The sequence below is a fragment of the Ixodes scapularis genome, unplaced genomic scaffold (assembly GCF_016920785.2).
Source record: "Ixodes scapularis isolate PalLabHiFi unplaced genomic scaffold, ASM1692078v2 PGA_scaffold3__209_contigs__length_174095766, whole genome shotgun sequence".
Taxonomy (NCBI): domain Eukaryota; kingdom Metazoa; phylum Arthropoda; class Arachnida; order Ixodida; family Ixodidae; genus Ixodes; species Ixodes scapularis.
In genome coordinates, this window is record NW_024609868.1 from 118684377 (window position 1) to 118697072 (window position 12696).

The 12696-nt window shown below is 46.8% G+C and overlaps 1 protein-coding gene across 1 annotated transcript in view; it reads left to right on the top strand.

Moving 5' to 3' along the window:
- LOC120840601 overlaps positions 1-12696 on the top strand; it is a 103994-nt gene that overhangs the window by 59169 nt on the left and 32129 nt on the right. Inside the window, exon 10 of the mRNA XM_040211180.1 lies at positions 11521-11676. Within this exon, the coding sequence (XP_040067114.1) occupies positions 11521-11676 (156 nt within the window). The remainder of the gene's footprint in view (positions 1-11520; positions 11677-12696) is intronic.

Here is a 12696-nt window from a genome sequence, read left to right on the forward strand (position 1 = left end):
TACCAAGATATCCTGGGTTCCCGTACACATGGGAATTGAGGGCAACGAGAATGCTCACGCACTGGCTCGCGCGTCTCTTCTGTCTCTCCTCCGCGAGTCCAGACGTGAGATTCCACACTTAACAAACCATGACTACGCACGGCCTCCGATAGAGTCAGATCGTGCCAGAGAAATGGAGACTAATTATGACCCGGAAGAAGAGCGGCAACTTGTCAAGCTCGAGTGTAGGGAGAAACTCAGAGAGCTCCTCCCAGACGCACCGGGAACAATTCCTCGAGGTTTCGGCCGAAGAGAAAAAATTATTCTAACGAGAATACAAACAAACACAACATGTACGCCAGCGCGAACAGCCTCATGGTCGCGATCACCATCCTCTTCAAACCAAGGCCGATGCAATTTCTGGAACGACAAAACGAAGAAGGCCGACGAAACACACCTCATCTGGGACTGTCCCGGACTAGAGGCATGCAGACGCAAACACAAACCGACGGAAATCATCGCACTAGAGGGGTGGACTCACCCACCAGGTCCTTGTGACAAATCAAGAAATACGACGCTAAACTCGCTGCTTAAGTTCATCTTCGAGGCGGGCACCGACGTCTACTGCTAATTTTTTTGTTTAAAAGTATCCCCTTCCCCACAACCTCTTAAGTGTTTCATCCCATCCCTTCTCGCCCAATGTACCAGCGTCCAAGCCAAGAGCTACTTGATGCACTCCCTATTCCCTTTACCCTGTACTATCGTCAATAAAGCGCTTACAACAACAACCTGTGTTGTATCATCTATTTAATTACTTTCCGGTCACTTCGTTGTCTTCTACCCTTTGCATTTTCTACTTCCAAGAGAAAGAAAATTGGCTTGCCGCACACGTTGACAGTGACGGTGAAAGGCGGTTACGACACAGCGCTGTCAGCCTGCCACACGTCGAAAACCTCGGACTTCGTCACTCCGGTATCTTCAGCGTTGTCATCCAGAGCGTTCACTGGAAGTGTCTGTGGTGGACGGGACTTGCATCCTGGCCCTGAAAAACGCTGCTTCGCAGGTTTGTTCTTGGACGACTGGGCGTTCTTCTGTTTTAAATTACACACCTTCGACAGGCCTCCCCACACCCTGTAATAGTTCCACGGTGTATTCACATCCAATCAGTTGGACGCAAGGTGTCCATCTCCGCAGCGGTTGCAGGTGATGTATCCCGCCAAGGTTGTGACGCGGTGACTAGTGAACGCATTGCTGCTAGAGCTTGCCTGGAAAATCTCTCCGAAGTCCTTCGTCGCGGCTTCCATGACCAAAGCGGTCTTCACAGCATTTTCGAACGTGAGGTCCGGCTGCTCTAGGAGCTCGATCTGGATTGTAACGCTGTTTATTCCGCAGACTGCTGTCTCTCAGCATGTTTCCTATCACTGTTCCGAGATTGCAGTGCTCCGACAGGCTTTGCAATGCTGCGACAAAGTTCATTACGGTTTCCCCTTCCGCGCGAACGCGCGAATCGAAACGATAACGTTGAACAACGCAGAAGGCTTGGGGCTGTACTGACTCCCGAGAACGTTAAAAACTTTGTCTAAGGACTCATCTTGCCGCTTGGTGGGCTTAACCACATCTCGCAGTAGGGAGTAAGTCTTCGCGTCGCAACCACTGAAAAAATAGTATTTTTCTTGTCGTCGGCAACGTCATTCGCTGAAAAAAAAGCTTTAAGACTTTCGACGTATGACGGCCAGTCCTCCCCATCTCCCTCAAAAGGTTCAGTTCTGCCGAACGTGGGCATGGCAGACTCAGGAGCTTGAAAAAAGCCTTGTAGCTGTAAAATACGTCGCGAACTTGCGCCACCCATAGAACCTGAAGGGATTATTTTTTCTTTGTCGCCAATTGCTACTAGTGTGGATAGACTGCAAGGCCAGGAGGACGGGGCCGGCTGAATAGAAACATGACAACGTTCCATTCGCTTCTGGGCCTGAAGAAGTGATTGATTGTCTCGTGATGGTGATCGCGGTAGCGGACAACTACCGCTAGGGAATTTGGCAGCGCTACTCGCGAGATGGAAATTGCGACAACAAAGTCTCGTGGGAGCCGCGCTCAGCTGTGGTCGTTCTAGACCGGGTTTCCAGACACCACTTCCTTTCTAGCAGCGATGATGGGATTCTTGTGCCTGGTACTCTCCAGAGAAGGTTTACCAGACCGCCTAGTTTCCGACACCTGTTTTAATTTCTAACAATTCCAAGACTTCTTAAGTTCTCGTGGACTCAAACATCATCTGATTTTGGCCTTTTACCCGCAAGCCAACGGGCGAGTTGAATGTTTTAATAGAACACTCGAGGGTTTCATCCAGTTAATTACCTGGGCATCCATAGATGCACAGGACATACAACCACAGCCCAGACAACACTTGGACATCCCCAGGATGTCCTTAGGACAACCTTTTGAGGACATTATGTCCTGAGGACTTCCTCAAATGATCCTGGAAACATCCTAAAAACGTCCTATTGTCCGGCCTCAAGATATCCTGAGAACGCCCTCAGGAGGGCAGCCAATGATTTTTCTAGTACATTTTTAGGGCAATGCACTGCAGGTGCAGCTGTTCATTGAGCTGTTAGGATGATTTCATTTTTATTGTTTCTAAGTTTGCTCCAACTGGAGTTTGAACCTGAACATGTCTGCAAGAGCTGCCTGCAGAAAGAAATTTATTGTTGTGTACTATTTTAAAGTGAAATTCACACACTAATTCTAGATTACAAGTCAGTGAGAGGCTAAAAACATAGGGCAAAGGAAAGGGGGAAGAAGGCTGACGGAATGCTGAAGAGGAGGGAACACCTCTCCCATCCAGCATCCCGTCTGCTTTCTCCACTGCGTCTTTCCTTGCCCTATGTTCTTAGCTTGTAACTATGAGCGTGATCATGCCATTCATTATTACAAACAAAGGTAACTGTTCCACAAATACTTGTTTTAGAGAGCAAATGGTATACATGACTTTTTCAATGTCTGCACCAGACATGCAATTGGCTTCGCATCTTGGCCAGCACTAGTCCGAATAGTCAGGGGGATCTAGAAAAAAATCAATTCCAGAAGCATTAATTGTGGTACAAGCCCTGGGGCTTAGGGGAAGAAGAAGGAGTTACTCAGCTAACATGGACGGCTGTGCTTTCTTTCCTCACCGGCTACGAACGCTAAAATACTGGCAGCGAATTTAACAATATTCCTTCGTGAACTTACCCTCCAAGCATCTCCAGAGGGTATAGGCACCGACCGAAGTCCACCGAAGTCCAAGCCTAATACTCCAGCAAGCGCAAATACACAGGGAACCACCGCAACCGCTTCGCCCAAGATGGCTACCTCTGTGTTCGCTTGTCAACCACCGGAACCTTTCGACTTCACAAAAACGGAAGACTGGCCTCGATGGATACAACGCTTTGAGCGATTCCGAGCCATAAGTGGACTTCACAACAAGTCCGCAACAGAACAAGTGAACACCTTGATATATTGCATGGGCGAAAAGGCAGAAGACATTCTACTCTCACTTAGGATTACTGCCGACCAGTCACTACAATACGAAGCCGTTAAGAAGGCCTTCGAAGACCATTTTATTGTTCGGCGCAATATCATCTACGACCGAAGCAAATTCCATACAAGGAAACAAGAAGAAAACGAGCCCGTTGAAAACTTCATCACCGATCTGCATGCGCTCGCGAAATACTGCAACTTCGGAGCACTCCACGACGAGATGATACGTGACCGCATCGTCGTGAGAGTCCAAGATAGAAAACTATCCGAGAAAATGCAACTTGATGAAAAACTAACCTTAGAGTCAGCAACCACAATTGCGCGCCTGTCGGAAAGAGTCAAAAACCAACAAGACGCTTTACATGGAACCGACAACGTCAACAGAGTTCAATCGTTCAAAGCACCAGCCCTTTTCAGAGAGACACCCCAAAAGGCAAACACACAACAATTATGCTACTGGTGCGGCAGGGAGAAACACTCCAAAGGTAACTGTCCAGCGCGAAATGCCAAGAGCAATAAATGTCAGAAGCCTGGTCACTTCGCAAGCGTTTGCCGGAGCGGCACCTACGTCCGAGAGGTAACCACATACGCACCGGAGGAGCCGTATTTATTGGGAGTTCTTCAAGCCTCAGGAACACAATCTTGGGAGGTGACTGTGGAAGTCAACAACACGCCGGTTATTTTTAAAATCGACACAGGAGCCGACGTCCCAGCTGTTCCTGAGAGATTACACAAAACATCCCTCAGCAGTGCGGCCTTGACGACACCAACACGGGCCTTGAGGGGGCCCAGTCAAGAAAGACTAAGGGTTCTCGGTGTGCTAAAAGCAGAAATCCAGTACCGCGACAAAGTTACTGTAACAGACATCTACGTGATACCTGAGTTGCAGACTCCATTACTCTCCAGAGCAGACAGTGAGATCATGGGTGTTGTCAAAAGAATAAACGAGGTACTCTCGTGTCAACCTACGACAGTGGACCCGAGGACCGAGTTCCCAGCACTTTTTCATGGCCTTGGTCACGTGAGGATGCCTTACACGATAAAACTCCGTCCGGATGCAGTACCTCTTTCCCTCGCACCTCCCAGAAGAATCCCACTTCCCCTGATGGACGAGATCAAAGACGAGATCGCCAACATGGTCAGACAAGAAGTAATTGAGGCCGTTGAAGAGCCAACAGACTAGTGCTCTGCCATGGTGATCGTACAAAAGCCAGATGGGAAGTTCAGGATATGCGTAGACTACACTGAACTGAACAAGTATGTATAACGCGAACTGCACCCCCTCCCAGTCACCGAACACGTACTGGGACAGCTAAGTGGAGCGAAATTTTTCTCGAAAATGGACGCCAATTCAGGGTTCTGGCAATTCGAGCTGGCCTGAAGAATCACAAATCCTGACAACATTCATTACACCTTTCGGAAGATACAAATTTAAGCGACTACCGTTTGGCATCACATCTGCTCCAGAGTTCTACCAACGCAAGATGAGTCATGTCCTGAGTGACATCGAAGGACAAGTGTGCAATATGGATGACATTCTCGTCTATGGGTCGACCAGATAGGAGCACGATAAGCGACGTCGATCTGTCTTATCCCGTCTTCAACAAACAGGCATAACATTGAAAGTGAACAAATGCCAGTTTGGAGTCACGCGCGTCAAATTCTTGGGACACATCATTGACCAAGGGATTCATCCTGACGAAGCAAAGGTGGAAGCTGTCAAACAAATGAAGACACCTTCGAACGTCAGCGAACTGAAGAGTTTCCTGGGAATGGTGAATTACCTTGGAAAATTCATACCATACCTTTCACAAGTGTCACACCCTCTGACCACACTTCTTAGCTCTAAGAATCACTGGAGCTGGGGAGAAGACCAACAGCGATCTTTCGAAAACTTGAAACTGGCACTCACCTCAAGTCCAGTACACGCTTTATTCGATGCCAAGAAGACAACTGTGCTGTCCACTGATGCCTCATCTTTCGGAATCGGGGCGGTACTTCGTCAGGAACAAGACAATGAACAGTATAAACCTGTAGCTTATACGTCACGGACAATGAGCGAGACAGAGAGGCGCTACGCTCAGATAGAAAAAGAAGGGCTATCTGTAGTATGGGGATGTGAGAGATTTTGGGACTTCATCACGGGTATGAAAATCATGATTGAGACAGATCATAAGCCCCTGGTTCCGATATTGACGTCACAGCGCTTGGAGGACATCACACCAAGACTCCAACGCATGAAACTCAGAATGATGAGGGACTCGTACGAGATTAGACACATCCCAGGCAAATATCTCGTGGCTGTTGATACGTTGTCAAGAAACCCACTACAGACTGACCCAGACAAAGAAATGGAAAACGAAATAGCAGCCTATGTACAAGGTATTACTCTCAGTCTACCAGCATCATCGAACAGACTAAAACAAATTAAAAAAAAGCAAGAAAGTGATGACACCTGCCAGCTGCTAAGGAACTACACCATGCATGGCTGGCCCTCTAAGAGCTCTGTGGGCACCAGATGCGTGAATTACTGGCAACACAGAAACGAGATTGCTGTGGAAGAAGGACTCCTCATGAGAGGGTCCCGTATCATCATTCCAGCCTCACTGCAAAAAGAAATCCTGGAGACTATACACGAAGGTCATCAAGGTACCACCAAATGTCGAGCGCGAGCGAGAGAGTCTGTCTGGTGGCCAGGACTGTCTACACAAATAGAAGCGTATGTGAGACGATGCACACGCTGCATTCAATAGAGAAGCAATCGCCCTGAACGTCTCATCCCTACTACATATCCAGACAGACCATGGCAGCGTGTCGGGATGGATCTCTTCTACTTGCAAGGGAAGTGGTATCTACTTGTAACGGACTACTACTCCAGGTACCCAGAGGTGGCTCCCTTGAGCAGTTTGTCAGCGAGCTCAGTAATTAATCACCTGAAGTCTATCTTTGCCAGACATGGTACAGTAGAGATAGTGTACAGTGACAACGGACCTCAGTTTAAACGACTGGTGAACTCCGAGTTTACAGAGTTTGCGCGAGACTGGAAGTTTCATCATATTACATCCAGCTCCAAGTTCGCGCAGAGCAATGGGTTTGTGGAAGCTGGCGTGAAAATAATTAAGGCCAGTTGGAAAAAAAACTGATGATGCCTATCGGGCACTGCAGGCATACCGAGCAACGCCACTGGGGAATGGCTTCAGCCCTGCAGAACTTCTGATGGGCCGTCGCATTCGCACGTCCCTTCCAATAGCAAAGCACCTTCTGGAGCCAAAAACTCCCGATCACTCAGAGCTCCGGGAATGGGAAAAAAAGAACAAACTCACACAGAAAACCAACTTCGACAAAAGACACGGTGCACGCCCCTTGAAGCCAATTGAGGAAGGGGAAAAAGTGTGGATCACTGACCAGAAGACCGATGGACTCGTGAAGACAACTGCAGGACCACCCCGGTCCTACATAGTAAAGACGCCAAGAGGGGAAGTGCGACGGAACAGATTCCACTTGATCCCAATGGAAATGCCCGTAGGGAACGCCCAAGCAGCTGACAAGAACGTCAGCAGTCAAGAAACGACGGCAATACCCGCAGGGAACGCCGAAGCAGCTGACGAGACCGTCCGCAGTCAAGAATTGTCGTGCCCGGTGCCGTCGACTTCCCAACTTCCAGTCACACGAAGCGGACGTGTAGTATGACCCGTTCAGAGACTGAACTTATAGATACAAATGAAAAGATGGAAAAATAAAGAGGGGGAGATGTGGTATAAGCCCTGGGGCTTAGGGGAAGAAGGAGTTACTCAGCTAACATGGACGGCTGTGGTTTCTTTCCTCACCGGCTACGAATACTACTTTAATAATAAGAACAGGTAATGTGAGAGACTTACCACCATGTCGAACATCTCCAGCTTTTGACTGCAGCTTTTTCAGTTTCTCTCCAGCGTGGCGCAGCCACACTTTGATTATGGTCTCCACGTCAGCATTGTTTGCACACTCAACATTCGCTTTGACTGCCCCTGAAACATTTTATTTGTGATGACAGTCACAGCGAAAAGCGTTCGAATGGCACACGCACATCTTCATCGAACTTAGGAGAAGAGCACACCACCGAGGATGGTTGTGACGGTTGCGGTTCGTGTGAGGAAGGTGTCCTTGCTACCGAGTCTATTTTCGCACAGTTTATAAGCCCGACGCATTCGTTTACGCGCCGGCATCCTTCCCGCTGAAATTGTCGTTCACTGCTTTCCGCCATTTCGAAGAATTACTACATATAAAAAAACACTGACCTTTGTCACTGCCTTGCGTTGCTGCCATTAATAATTTGGATGGAATAGCGCGGATATACAGACTCGCGGCGCTCACTCGCACCTCAGTGATATATTTCTTTTTCCTCAAATCGTCGTCGTCTTCTCCTTCGCCGTTAATGAGAACATTTTATATTTTTAAACACAAAAACAAAATAGCCAATAAACATTAATAAGTAGATAATAAATAACTAAATAAATGACAACCAAAATATACAAAACTAGAAAATTGAAAAAAAAAATTTCAGAAAATAAATTATAATAAAAATAATGCTAAAATATTTTTTGTTTTATTTATTTTTAGTTGTCATTTATTTATTTATTTATTTATTTTATTATTTACTTATTAATATTTATTGGCTATTTGGTTTCTGGTGTTTAAAAAATTAAAATGTTCTGATGACGGTGAAGAAGAAGATGCCGATTTGAGGAAGTAGAAATATATGCCTAAATTGTTAGTGAGCGCTGCGAGTCTGTTTACTTGGTTTCCTTCTTGTGTGCCTGTGAGTGTGACTGTCTCCGCGCTGTTTTATCCAAGCATGAATTAGCAACTGCCCAGCATCCACATTATCAAACCATCATCAACCTCGAGGCTATTTCTGTTTCTGTCCTGGCTTAGCTTTACCAACGGCTTAGCTTGCTTGGGTCTCTGGGATGGTGGATAAATGCAATAACGGCACGCCTTGTAGTACGTGGTAGCTTGCGCCACCTAGATATAATGTTGCGAATGAAACTGAATTTCAAAATACTGCGTAAATACAAACTAATAATAATTGAAGTACGTCCTGGTTTTATTAAAGAATTGTTTGATCAAAACTATAGTTAAAAGATGTCCTAAACTTACACAACTACATGTAATGATTCGTATGTAAAATTTAGTTTAGCAGTAAACATGAACTGTATATACTACCGCCATTTCATTCATTCATTTTTTTTTAAATGCAATCAAATTGAGGACGCATATATTACCTCTAACTTTGTATCCTTCGTCCTCAATAAGTTATCGGAAGGACGTTTCTAGGATGATCCAACGACTGACGCTCTCAGGATGTAATGAGGACGTCTTGAAAACCGTGAGGATGTTTGTACCTTTTGAGAACGTCCTGAGGATATCGTGTGTTGACTGGAAGGGCTCTCTCCTGCTCTGCTACTTCATGGTTGCAAACCCCGAACGCAATGGAACATCCTGGGTCTCTCATCGTCAGAGTTTCTTCGTAATCCCTTCGAGGAACTGCAGCGACTTCGTCGACGTGTTCGACAACAACAAGACAAGACCAAACCTGACGCCCACAGAAGACGAGGAGCTACAACACCGAAGTTCAAGGTCAGACAGCTGGTCTGAGCGAAGAAGCCAAAAGCCATTCCAAAAGGATCCTCTGCCTTTAGCAGTTCCTTGCGGATTGTCGAGCGTGTAGGTCGCTGACACTTCGACTAGAATATGACAGAGTATGGAATGCCTCGAAGCTAGCAGCAGTTCCAGGACCGGCATCCTCTGGTTTGGACGTAAGAAACCCGGTACCAACGAGGAAGTTCAGTCAAAGATGAGCCGACCATCACCACTGACAACCACCGTCTGCACCACTGGGCTGGCGGAGCCAGCATGACCAGCAGACACCACGGGCATCAGCTGGTTCTCCAAAGCCAAACGGGCAACTGACGAGGTCAGCTCCTCGGCCGTCATCGCCAACTGGGAATCGACCTCTATCGGCAGCTTCCCCAGGTCCAGCGGGAGACGTGCCGCGGCCAGATCGACCACGGCGGAAACGACGTCCGCCAGTGCGGTTTGGGGGCTATGTCTCAAGATGAAAAACCTTTTGACTCTGTATATGATCATTTATACTTCTCTTTTATTTATTGTCGGTTTCAAAATGCAGGGGGAGGTGTTTAGAAAAAATCGTAGCAAAAAAATATTCAAGAAGGAATAGGTTTAGGCGTCCGAGCTGCCGCTAAAACGATGTCGGCTTGCCGCCAAGCCACCAAACGAGCGAAGATGGCGGAGGGACCAGCTGTATAAATGGACAATAGTAATGGGTGCACCCATCGTAGCGTGCAGTACCTTGCACCACCTAGCCTAAAATAGGCGCAACCTAGCCGTGAATCTGTTTTGGTACTCGTGTAAACGCCGCTAAAAAAGCAACAAGGTATTGAACATAATGCACAATATACTTATAATAAATAAAAGGTATGTCTCCGAGTAAATTGCCTTAACAATGAAACTGATCACGTGGCACAAGAACTAGTTCCGATTTAGCTTCAACTGGGTTCTAGAGAGCCGTGTAGCACCATCTCAGTTCAGTTCAGTTCAATCACAGTTGGGGCCGATAACTGTGATTGAACTCAACGACAGTTCAGAGCGCCTGTGTAACTAAGGTACTATACGTCCCCTTCATTCTTAACCTGTTCAATTACTTTCTTTAGGCTTTGTCTTTCTTTCAATTACTTTCTTAAAGTCGGAGGGAAAATGTACCTCCTAGTTAATTACTTTCCAGTCACTTCGTCTTTTTCAGTCCTTTGCCCTTTCATTTCCCTCTTCTTTACCAAAAAGATTAAAGATAGAGTCTCGTTGCAGCCGCGCTCAGGTCTGGTCGTTCCAGTCCGGGTCTCCAGACACCGCATACTCGAGCAAGAAAAATATATTCATGCTTCACGAAAGAGAAGTTTGTCTACAGCTTCATTTGTTGTTCACACTAAATAAAGGGAATATATAGATAAAACTTATGTACTTTCTTTCTTTTTTTGTCGCTACGGGGCCGTTTGCAATTATTCGGCTCACTCACATGTTCCCTGGTTGATGGGGAATTTTATAACCAGGTTTTGCTTTATTTAATATAAACCGCGATAAATCCGAATGTTCCGTCCGACGCCAAAGATTGACACCGAAAAACTCTGAATATATGAGCAAAAAATAAAACCCGATGGAATAATACCGAAAGAAATGTAAACCTAAAAAACATGGAACGCTTTGCGCAACCCACTGAATAAACAAACAATAACTTGCGGCTGTCCCAAACGTCTGGCTGATAATCAAATCTCGCGAAAAATGCCCAAAGTAATCTCGGAAATGATTTAAATTAAACCTTTTGTCCTAACAAGCTAGCTGGTCTCGGGCAAACGATGTTCTTCTGAAATATCATTCACTGTTTTGAAAGATAGAGTTATTCATTCAGTTTCGATTTCGGTTTCCTCGTGAATGTCGCCTTCGGGGACATTCACGGTGCCGTCAGAACTCCGAGCTCTTCTTCGAATGGTTGGAGATAGTTTCAAAGGCTCGTTCACACACTTGCAACCGAGTACGACCGACTCAGACGAGACCGGTTATTAAGGCTCTTGTGACGGCTTAGGACCTGCTCCGCAGCTGCGATTTGGACTTACGGCGTTGCAAGAGGATTAAAGACCGGTCCTGTTTCACTCGGTCGTGATCGGTTGCAAGGTGCTTTTGTCTCCCCTGTGATTGTCGAACGCTTTAAAACGCAGAGCGCCGGCGTACAGCGTTTGGCTTTCGCGTTCGAACACGTTCGACAAGTGCAGTGGTGACAGAGGAAGCCAGATTTAGGTCTAGCCACTAATTATTCGAATCAGAGCTCCGCAATCAAACATGCCCGTGCGCTCTCGTCTTCTCCCTCTGCCGCAGTTTCTCGACGCGTAAATCCTCGAGCTGTATTATAACACAGAGTTCCGTAAATTGTGAAAACTGCCATACCTTGGTGACTGACTCGGGATTGTTCTACCGCAGGAATTCAACGACTTTGAACTGGAGAAGGACAACAAATGTATCACCGACTATGTGTCTGTCTATGACGGCAACGACACGAGCGCTCCTATTCTTGGTACCTACTGCGGAAACACAGCGCCCTTGCCTATTCTTTCCTCCTCCAACCAAATATACATGGTGAGCCACATTCTCCCATACTTCATTTATTTTTCGGACCGCATATGGACGTCTGTGAAGTATTTAAATTTGAGAAGTCTCCACATACTCGAGGTAGATTCAAAAGTTACCGGATTGACTACGCCGTAAATGCTGAGATTTATACGCTCAGAAACTGAGGGAGAGGAGGACACAAGAGCGTGAGGAAACGTCCAGTGCGCATGTGTTACATCATTATCATGTTTGATTCTGGCAAACGTCAGGAAAACGTCGAACTTGGAACGCCTTAGAAATCAATCTCATGGTTCTTATGATTATTGCAGAAATCTGAAGGCTGCACTCACATACTGTGCCCCATTGATTACACGTAACAGATAATTACAGAAGAGGATTCCATAGTTGAATGTTCTACCACGAGAACGACACCTTAGCGACTGCAGCTGTTCAACGCTCTTGTGACGCGCGCTCTAGTGACGCACCCTCTCGTGTCGCGGCGCCCTCCTGTTGCTCGCTCTGCTGTCGCCGCTCTTATGTCGTGCGCTCTCGTGGTGACTTCCCCTTTTTCAGACTCTATTTTTTCGAGGGGCTACCACTCACCCCACTCCACCGCAGAAAAATATGGTTTACCTACCGTTTAAAAAAGTTCTACGGGCGCACATGGTCCTCCACGCCGTGTCGTCGACCATTTTACTATAATATTGCCAAAATGTAGCAGAGCTTTCCTGCACATTAGCGTGCAGCTCTAAGCGAACGTCGTCCCAAACCACGCGAGGAGAGAAGAGTGACCAGGGTTTGGTTGCCTGTTCGCAGAACAAATAGGCGACTCCAGAGAAACATGTGCCGGAGTTCGCACCCCCAGGGGCATGCTAATGTTTCTTTTTCGCCAACTCCATACTTGCATACTTTCTCCCAGCAGGTGAAAGAGCACGCGAAGCAAAAGCAATGGTGTGAAGTGCCTGTCCATGTTGCTGCTAAAGGAGTGCACCTACTTCGCTACTAGAAGCGTTTGTCGCCACGACGATTGGGAATATAGGGTAAAAC